The sequence below is a fragment of the Lates calcarifer genome, unplaced genomic scaffold, assembly GCF_001640805.2.
Source record: "Lates calcarifer isolate ASB-BC8 unplaced genomic scaffold, TLL_Latcal_v3 _unitig_1055_quiver_2536, whole genome shotgun sequence".
Lineage (NCBI taxonomy): Eukaryota > Metazoa > Chordata > Actinopteri > Centropomidae > Lates > Lates calcarifer.
In genome coordinates this window covers 1-9,761 of record NW_026115257.1, presented here as the reverse complement: position 1 = coordinate 9,761, position 9,761 = coordinate 1, and the positions used below count along the sequence as shown (strand labels likewise).

Below are 9,761 nucleotides of genomic sequence, written 5' to 3'. Positions count from 1 at the left end.
TTTTGTTTGTCATTGGAAAGAAGCATACATTGACTACAGTTACGTGATAAATGAATAAATATATAAATAATATTTTCAAGAAATTAATAAAATTGTAATTAAGTGGATGCTTTGCACCATCTGCCTAACTACTAGAATTTTCATGTATCTTTAATGTAATTTGCACTTTTCTTAATTGATAATACAGGCTTGTTTGTGAGTTTCCACACATGTGGATCATGAATTGCACCTTTGAGGTTTAGACTATACTTTATCTCATGCATTGTTTGTCCTCAGTTCCTCATTCTGTCAGAGATGATGAGATAAGTCATGATATTTATGAGCTGCTCTGTCTCTCGTTCCCCACCGTGAAGATGCTGACCGTGTGGGTGCTCGTTTGTGCCATGATGGCTCTGACCAGAGCTGAGGGTGAGTATTTTCAAAAGACAAAGATGAATTTTATGTAGTTCAACTGCTCAATAACTGCTTTATCTAACTGTCCAGCTCTTCCAGAGGAAAAGGCTGAAAAGGACGATCAAGCAGGTCAGTGGGTGGTGTTTTAGATTTCAGACAGATCACACTAGTTTAACTGTATAAGCAAAAACATGTTAAATGGTGTTAATGAAGTCATTTCCTTTTACAAATAAGACAGCCCTGTATAATTACACTATAATGGATCCTAATACTTCAATTAAACCATTCTCTTTACTCAATAAAAGCTGAATAAAGTGTGTACGTATTGATTGGCAACAAAGCTCTTAGAGACTAAATCTTGCTATAAAGGAACCCAAAATTCATTTTTTTTCACTGCATATAATGATAGAAACAAAATCTACTAACAGAAATGTTATTTGTCCACAGCAGAGATCGACCTGGTTGCAAGAACCTTCCGATACCGGTGTCCCCGTGGTTGGTCTCGGTTCAATCGTCGCTGCTTCCACTTTGTCCCAAGACCTATGACTTGGGCCCAGGCTGAGGTATTCACTGAAGCTATTCTGTTTGTGTTGACTTGAACATTTGTTTGACTATTGATGCACCTTTGCCAGTTTCACTCTCTGCGTCTCTCTCCACTATAGAGAAACTGTCGGTCCATGCGTGGGAACTTGGCATCAGTGCACAGCGTGCAGGAGTACCATAAGATTCAGAAGCTGATAATGAAGGCCACTCATGGGTACAAACCAACATGGATCGGAGGCTCTGATGCACAAGAGGTATTTTATTCATCATTACAGAACATTTGTAAAGTCGATGATTAACATTTGTTTAAAATGAATCTATTCATCTATTTGATTTTGTCATGTAGGAGAATGTTTGGCTCTGGAGTGACGGTACAACTTTCCACTATTCACACTGGTGTCGTGGAGAACCGAACAACTATTTTGGATGGCAGAACTGTATACAGATCAATTATGGAGGTAAATCAAAAGACATTTATCATTTTTAGTCAGTTTTTAATGTGTAAAGTGGTTTAAATAACAAAGGTTAAAATCTTATTTAGATATTCCTTGGTTTTATCAAATCAGTCAATGGTTTATCTTATAACTGGTTCTAATAGTGATTTGTAACATAACTGATGTTTACTGCAGTTTCACTCATGTTGTGTTGACAGTCATCAGTCATTACTGTGATGAGGAACAAACCCATTGCTCCCAAAGATAAACTTGTCTCATCACACAGTTTCAGGTTTTGGTTTGTGAAGCACTGACTGACTCCTGTGTGTGTTTGGTTCAAACAGCTCGGAAGTGCTGGGATGATCTGTGGTGTAACAGACATCTCCCATCCATCTGCGCCAAGAGAAGCTACTGATTCCTGTCAGAGTCCACCATCAACACTGACAGATGTGTTGGAGTTTATCTTTGAAAACTCATCTGTCTTTGTGTCTTTACTCTCATAACTAACCCAAAGTCTCTTTATCTCAGTTCACGTCTTTATTTCTTCTCTATCGCTGTAACGCTACTTAAGGAACAAAGCGACAAGTGACAGTAACAGGAGCTGGATTGTCTCTTAGGTCTTGTGCCTTTAGTGAGAGCAAACTGAATGTGTAATGAAAGAATGCTTTTAGCACAACTTTATTTTGCAGAGTGAAATAATCTTTCTTATCTAAAGCAAAATTAAAAGATTAAAGCATTGAAACAAACTGGTCTGAGTGTTATTTCTCTTGTTTCTATAATGATCCTGCATCTCAGAAACCATGTATAATACCATAAAGTTATTATCTACAGCCACATTATCAAGATTTCTAATTAAAGAAAGTTTCAGAAATTTCACAAAATCTTCAAGGATCACAAGTCTCCACCAAAACAAGTTTTTGACTATTTTTCAGCTAATAGGTGAGAGATGGCTCAGTTTAATTTGTCAATCTTGAACAATGGTCGGTCTGAGGAGTTCCTGAGGAGACACAGTTCCCAAGTCTTTTTACCTGTAGAGAAGAGTTGTTCTATATTCTAAAAAGATGTGCTATTTTTAAACTAGAAGTAAAATCTAACATTGTTTCAATAATTTTGTCCTGTTAATTTTCTCCTAACATTTGTCATACATGTGTACAGTTCATTATATTAATCTGTTATTATGTCCAACAAGGGGCTTATGTATTCATTTGTGTCTCTTTGTGTGTTTCGTTTTTGTAGAAGCAGGATTAAACAAAAAGTACTGAACCAATTTGCACATCAAATTTTGATATTTTGATGTGGGTCCACCTAAAGGCATCCACTGTCACTGTGCTGCAGTGTTAGAGGGGGCGTGGTTTCAGCGTCCTCAGCGTCTGGTTAATAGCACATTTTTCTGTGGTGTGATTAACTCAGAACGCATTAGTATTACTCTGACATCAAGGGGCTGTACAGTGTTTTTTAAAGTTTTGGAAAGGAAATTGGTCCCTTGGTTTGTCTGGGATTGCCTCAGGAAATCGGGTGGTAACACACATCAAAGTCAATAAAAACTGATTACCAGAAAAGGTTCTAGGTAACAGCCCAACACAATCAACCAGGAGACATTTGAAAGGTTCAACAACAGCAGGGATGAGACGGACACGAGCTGGCTGACAACCACAACCTCACCTAGACACTCTACACCGAGTCATCAAGAAACATTTCAATACATGATAAACACAGCAGATGGCGCTCATGTAATGCATCATGAACAGCTCAACATCATGTGGATGAACTCTCATTGGTGTCCATTTGTGATATTTGTAGTCTACAAACCTCCTATATTTACTGCTGAATTAAACTGACACTTGTAGATAATGTTAGTGACCTTAATGCTGTTAGTTATTAACCATTCCACCAACAGTAATAAAGTTTTAATGAATGTTACCTTGAGCTAGGGATAACGGGGTAAATGACAACATTTTATTCACTGTACACGTTTCTGGGTTTATATATGAATACAAAGACAGTTAGTACAGTTATAATAACAGTTATAATAAATAAGATTAATTCAACAGAATTACACAAAGATAAGTTCATTATATCATTATCAAATGCAGTATAATGTTATCATTATGAAAGACAAAGTAAGTAAAATGTAATTATCACATTGGTAAAAGAAGAGAAAGAGCTGCAGCTGTTGTGGTGTAGAGATAAAGATACGTCAGTTGAAGTTGGCAGTAACAACAAAGAGAGTAGGACACTTTCCACTGGTAACAAAAATCTGAAGTTTTATTCCAGCGACAGGGAAAGTCCATTTCCTACGGCTCCATAGTAAAGTAATGATGGTGCAGTATTTTAGGGGCAGAGATGTTTCTTTGAAATAATTTGGAGGCGAAGCGAAGCATCAGAGAGAGCGGGAGCTTTGAAATGTCCACTTCCTGTCAAGGTATGGTACTTCTCTCCTTGGTTCTGTCAAAAACTTATGTTGGATTTCCTTCTTCTTTTTAATTCCATCATGATATTCTTCTGTATGTAGCTCCATGTGGGTTAAAAGAAGGTTCTAGAGGTTTAAGCAGAGCAACAGTAGCAGAGGACCTCAAGCACAGATGTCCTATGTGCTCTGCTGAGATCATATGAAGGTAAATTCTTTGTTATTGCTTTCGTTTCATCAAACATGCAAAAATTAAAAACAATAAAATAAAAATGGTGATCACAGTCAGAACAATCCAGTGAGCAGGAACTCCAGTGGCAACCGTGATTTCATCTGAAATGATTTGACAGAACAGCATGGTGTTTATATAGAAATCTATTTCAGGAGGAACAAACTGTTTTTTAATAAAGCTTTTTACCTAGAAGATATATGGTTCTCTCTCTGGTCTGGTTGGTTTTGTTCTGTTGGACTCTACAGGTGAAGCTGTTGCTGTGTCTCTTCTCCACAGTCACTCTGCTGCTGACAGTATAGAGGTCATCAGGACCTCTGACTGTCTCTGTAGGTCCAGCAGAGAGGAGGTTTCCCTCACCGTCCAGCCACAACACCTCAGGCTCTGGATACCAGCCTTTAGACTTACAGTCTAACACCACTTCTCCACTTTCACCTGAAGTCTCCTCTATGACAGTTACAGAGACTGAACCTGATGAAAAGAGAGGAGGTTTAAAAACACAAGGTTCAGATCAAACCTTTAGTCAAACTAAATGTGTCACTTTGTAACTTGGAGTCTGACTCACCAACAAGGAGCTGGACAGAAGCTTCTTTCTGTACTGAGGGAATTAAACATCTGTATGTTCCTTCATCAGACAGTTTCACTTTGAAGATTTTCATGGAGACGTTTCCATGTTTCAGTTCATCCACAAACAGTCTCGTTCGACGAGAGTAAGATGGATTTTGAATCTGATGCAACAGTCGTCCATCTTGGTGAACATGGACATACTCTGGGTTCAGGCCAGGTCTGGTCCACTCCACTGTCTCAGAACTGGCACTGATGGGAGGATCAAGGCGACATGAGAGAATGACATCATCACCAGGCTGGGCTATGTTTGGTTGATGTGAACAAATCAACTGTGGCTGTTCTGCAAAGTGAGCTGAGGAACAAACAAGAGAAGGTTTTATAGATATAATTCATCACAATGGGGTTTTACACTTAAAATAATGAAAATGATAAATGATGAATAAAGCTCCAGAGCTGCAGTAAAAACAGTTAAAGGATCATCAAAAAGGTTTGCTTCAGATTATGTAGCACTGACTACAGGAGGAGAGTCACTGCAACACATGCTGTGTTTAGGCTATGTGCAGTTTTAAAATGTCTGTGGTTTCTTGTGAGTTTCTGTTTCTATATTTATTTTTCTGTTGACCACTGTTCTCGATCTATATGTGACATTGTATTAAACTGTGAAAATCAACTGAAAAAACAAAGTAACTAAATGAGACGGAGAGAATCTGTCACACAGAGGTTTTTCCTCATTCAACTGTAAACTGTAATAAACACACCTCACTGCCAGAGTAAGGTCTACTGCCATCATGAGGCTGGTTTTTAAACTGCAGCAAAGAGCAAGTGACAGCTACATCTGGTCATATAAAACAGTCTGCATTCAGTGCAACTTTTGAATTACCTTCATAAGAAAGCATGAGATGAATGAACATGTGATGGAGAAACAGAGCAGTGACGGCACTGACAGACACTCTATCACTGGACTCCATCACTGAATGAAGAATCCTGATTTCTGAAAATCTGAAAAAGTCAACAAAACAAAAACAAAACTTAGTCTGGTTGTTTTCAGTAAAACTACATACGTCTTCACTCAAAGGGAAACAAGAGGAGAGTGGCTGTTGCTGCTCTGCTGATCTCTCAGATGGTTCTTCCTGTGCAATAAACCACAGCTACAAAACTGTCACATACCAACAGATGTTAATCCTGATCTGAATAAGCTGTTTACTTTCTCTTTTGTATCTACAGTGTGTATGAACATTTTGAGGATGTTCTGGCTGATTCTTTACAAATATTTCTGAACTTGGACTAAAATATCTGCTGGTATCATCACCTTAACTCAAGAGTGAATGTTTGCACAGCTGAACTGTGGATTTTCACTGAAGATGTGATGGGGCGGAAAACGAAAAAGGAACATAAACTAGAAACTAAAAAAACTGAAAATGCTAATTTTTGTATTTGATGTTAGCACTGCTCACAGTCACACCATATTGATTGATTTATTTATTTTAGATTAGTTTTTTTATGTGTGATTCTGAATTCCCCGCGGTCCCATAGGGGGAAATGACAACAATAAAAATATGTGTGCACTTAAAAGATGTGAACAGATAACATCACACAGGAATAAGAAGGTAACCTGAATTATTATATATTATCTTTTTTTGTTCCCTTTTAAAACAAGGAGGGTACTAACAGTGCTTTAGATCACAGCCCACACACTCACTGAAAGTGCAACATATCACAGTGCAACAAGAGACATTTTGTTTCAATTTAACTCGTCTGAAACTGTGAAATTCAAATTAACCACATGTAAGAAGAGTGTGCTGGGAAGACAAAGCAGTAACTGTAACTTTGTCATGAAGTGTGTCCAACAGTAACTATCTATACTCCACAAGATGCTGCTTACATGTTAAAACAGTAATAATCTCAAATGATCTGCACTTAACTATTATTTAAAAGAACATTTTACTGTTAGAGGAACATTAAACTGCTGAAGGTAATTTATCCTCACAGTGGCTTATTCTGAAAACTATGTAACAGTGAAAGATTGGAACAGACTTCAAGGTTGGGTTCAAAGTTTTCTATCAAACGTTTTATAAAAGTAAAAACTTGTAAATGTATAAACAATAAAAATTCAGTTTATAAAGACGATGATTTGAAATAATCTGCATTTTGTTTTAAAAGTCAAAGCTTTCACTTGTTTATGATAATGAAATAATAATGTATCCAACATTTAACACACAGTTTCACTTTAATAAGAAACTCTTACCTGCAGATTGAAGAAAGGAAACTTCATCCTCTGAGAAACGATGTGATGAGCTGAGTGTTAGAGACCCAAATGGTGTAAAATGAGGAAGTACGCACGACGTTTCACCGACAGCTCACAAGCTCAGTCTTTATTTTTATCCACAGCATATGTACAATCATCATCTTATTACTGTTAATTATCAACCATTTCACTAACAGTAATAAAGTTTTGATGAGTGAAACTTGACCTTTACCAGGTTATATATATGTATGAACACAAAAGTCACTTGAAACTATTTTGCACACAGGAAGTGTCACCTCCAATCTCCCATCACTGAGATGGGAGATTGGAGGCCACCACCAGCTAGGGCTATGATTGGTTGATCTGAACAAATAAACTTTAACTATCCCACAGATTTTAAAAAATAATTAAATGACACTTTAACCCTGACCTGACTGAGCTTTGATATGAAGTCAGTGACAAACAAACAACTCAAACATGAACAGGCCCCACACCTGTGGAATAAACCTACAGCTAACAGGTGCAGGTCTGCTGCTGTGCAGAGAAAACACTTCGTACAACAAACATCAAAACATGAAACTGTAAAACACCTGCTGCATCGGTCTGTTTGTCTCTGAGTAACACACACATCCAAACCCAACACCACGCGGAGAAAACAGCCTCAGACCTGCTGATCCTGCACCTGCCTCATCCCACCGGCCTGAACCAACAGCACCACCTGGGTTCCACCTGCAGGCAGCGCTGTTTCTACCAAACTGCCCTCACCTCCACCTGCCACACTCAGCTCTCTGCCGTCCTTTACCACCATGATCAGACTGAGACAGTGCCATCTGCAGCTCCTGTCAGGTTGGAGCTGCTTCCTGCTGTAGCTGCATCATCTCAGTCTTCTGAGAGTCTCCTCTTTGGAGGTGTTCTTTCCTAATGAACAGAGAAACAGCTGTTACTTCATTTTCATTGGTTAAAGGAAAACCATCTGACTGAACAAACAAGATGGCTCATCAACAGACTGATTGATGAACATTACTCCAACGTGTTAGCTACAGAGTTGGGTTGTGAAGCTGCAGGTTCAAGTCTATCAAACACAAAATGGTTTAGGACCACAGTAAACTGCTGAGTGTAGGAGCCACTAAAACAGGAAGAGAAAAGACAAGTACAGTACCTTAGTATACATAAATATGTTTGGAGTGCAAGAGCCAGTAACATGGCGATCAGGCCCAGAGCCAGGATACTGATCTCCACCCAGGACAGGACTGAGGATGACAGCTGATTAACCACAACAAAACATGAGATTTCCAAAGGTGTAGGATACATTTACTGATCATTCCTACCTGCAGTGTTGATGTGTGCTTCTCTGGCCTGGTTGGTTTTGTTCTGTTGGACTCTACAGGTGAAGCTGTTGCTGTGTCTCTTCTCCACAGTCACTCTGCTGCTGACAGTATAGAGGTCATCAGGACCTCTGACTGTCTCTGTAGGTCCAGCAGAGAGGAGGTTTCCCTCACCGTCCAGCCACAACACCTCAGGCTCTGGATACCAGCCTTTAGACTCACACTCTAACACCACTGCTCTGCTGTGTTTAGTCATACGGATCACAGGAGACGAGACGGCACCTAAAAATGAGACAGGGGAGATATAACTCTGCTCCAGTTTCAGACGTTTGAAGACCTAAAACAACAGAAAACTACAGGTGGTAAAAGAATATCCTTGGAAATTTTAAGAAAGCTGATTGGCTGACAGTTCCCTCAGGACCTTTTGACCCAAGTGAAATCTGAAGAACCTGTGTTACAACACCGTGTGGTTTAATGGTGCAACTCACTGCACCACAGCTTCTGCATTTATTAAACAAAGGAGTGATTTAATCGGTCAAATTCAGAGCTGTTGATTGGTGGATGCTGTTATGTTTGGACCGAGTCAGCAGTTAGCGGTTTACCCTGATTCCTGTCTTACTGCTAAGCTAAGCTAACCCCAGCTCCTCCACTATTTCAGTCAGCAGCTTCCAAACAAAAACAACAAGCGTGAGCTCAATATCAAAGATAAATGATAAATCATATCAATATCCTGCGTCTCCACTCACCAACAACAAGTGTGACTGTGGACTGATTGACCCTGAGCGCGGAACAAAGCATCTGTACGTTCCCTCATCCAACAGTTGGACCCTGGAGATCTGCAGTGAGACGTCTCCACGCTCCAGTCTGTCTACGAACAGCGACGTTCTCCCCTCGTATGATGGATATTTGTTATCCACGTGTTCTTGATGGTTCTCCCTACACATGTACATCTCCAGGACTCAGGTCAGGCCTCGTCCACTCCACCGTCATGTCAGAGGCGTTAACTGAAGGTGTCAGGCGGCAGGGCAGCGAGTGACGTTATCACCAAGTAATGCCACTACTGGCTGAGATGGACCAAACGCATGAGGCTGACCTGTGGAGAAACAGATCAATATTATCAATAATAAACATCATTCTGCAGGAAATCACCTGTTGTATTGTTCTTTTAATGCATCTGTGAATAAAACCACACTGTTTTCTTCTTTTGGGATATAAGATATATGGGATAAGTCGATGAAGTCATATCGTTTTCCAACACTCCCTCTGGTGTTATCTGTGTGTTTTTGCATTGAAATGACCTGTATGTGGCTGTAACAGGAGAAGGCAGAAGGTCATGTGATGTAGAAATAAAACCCTGGAGGCTCCTCCGTCACCAGGCAGCAGCATCATCTGCAACATCCTGGGAATCTGAAAATGAAAATGTTTACGCAGGTCGTGTTTTAATATAAATCCTTCCTGTCTGACCCCGTCAGTCACCCTCGTGTACTCTACACTTCTGTTCCTCATTCTGTTTTTATACAGAAACATCATTACGTCATTTCTACCAGCAGGAGGCCTCACTGCAAATGTCTGTCTGTGGATAGCTGAAGGAAACCAGCACTTACTGCGAGGCTCCTGC

General features: G+C 39.6%; 2 protein-coding genes across 5 annotated transcripts; one reads left to right on the top strand and one right to left on the bottom strand.

Moving 5' to 3' along the window:
* The first annotated feature begins 289 nt into the window (after positions 1-289).
* Positions 290-2,099, top strand: LOC108886001 (ladderlectin). Of its 4 annotated transcripts, none has more exons than XM_018680596.2 (6): positions 290-408; positions 484-522; positions 844-956; positions 1,056-1,190; positions 1,283-1,394; positions 1,715-2,099. In XM_018680596.2, the coding sequence occupies exons 1-6, from the start codon at positions 354-356 to the stop codon at positions 1,783-1,785; spliced, it is 525 nt and encodes a 174-aa protein (XP_018536112.1). In that variant the 5' UTR covers positions 290-353; the 3' UTR covers positions 1,786-2,099. The 4 variants fall into 4 exon arrangements, with proteins under 4 accessions (XP_018536112.1, XP_018536110.1, XP_018536114.1 ...); XM_018680594.2 differs by having other exon boundaries at positions 841-956; positions 1,715-2,098; XM_018680598.2 differs by lacking the exon at positions 484-522 and having other exon boundaries at positions 339-408.
* A 1,205-nt stretch (positions 2,100-3,304) lies between these two features.
* Positions 3,305-8,928, bottom strand: LOC108886000 (butyrophilin-like protein 2). The gene is made up of 8 exons (XM_051067067.1): positions 8,890-8,928; positions 8,147-8,425; positions 7,978-8,068; positions 6,819-7,736; positions 5,454-5,572; positions 4,572-4,925; positions 4,196-4,477; positions 3,305-4,110 (listed from the first exon to the last, which is right to left on the bottom strand). The coding sequence occupies exons 5-8, from the start codon at positions 5,539-5,541 to the stop codon at positions 3,998-4,000; spliced, it is 837 nt and encodes a 278-aa protein (XP_050923024.1). The 5' UTR covers positions 5,542-5,572; positions 6,819-7,736; positions 7,978-8,068; positions 8,147-8,425; positions 8,890-8,928; the 3' UTR covers positions 3,305-3,997.
* Positions 8,929-9,761: the final 833 nt, after the last annotated feature.

Bases quoted from the DNA above. Each gene is read 5' to 3' on its own strand.
- LOC108886001 (XM_018680594.2), top strand. From the start codon at position 354: ATGCTGACCGTGTGGGTGCTCGTTTGTGCCATGATGGCTCTGACCAGA. The intron at 1,191-1,282 runs GTATTTTATTCA...TTTGTCATGTAG, and splicing joins GAGGCTCTGATGCACAAGAG to GAGAATGTTTGGCTCTGGAG. The intron at 1,395-1,714 runs GTAAATCAAAAG...TGGTTCAAACAG, and splicing joins TATACAGATCAATTATGGAG to CTCGGAAGTGCTGGGATGAT.
- LOC108886000 (XM_051067067.1), bottom strand. From the start codon at position 5,541: ATGGAGTCCAGTGATAGAGTGTCTGTCAGTGCCGTCACTGCTCTGTTT. The intron at 4,926-5,453 runs GTAATTCAAAAG...TTTGTTCCTCAG, and splicing joins TCTCATGCTTTCTTATGAAG to CTCACTTTGCAGAACAGCCA. The intron at 4,111-4,195 runs GTAAAAAGCTTT...AAATCATTTCAG, and splicing joins GAGAACCATATATCTTCTAG to ATGAAATCACGGTTGCCACT.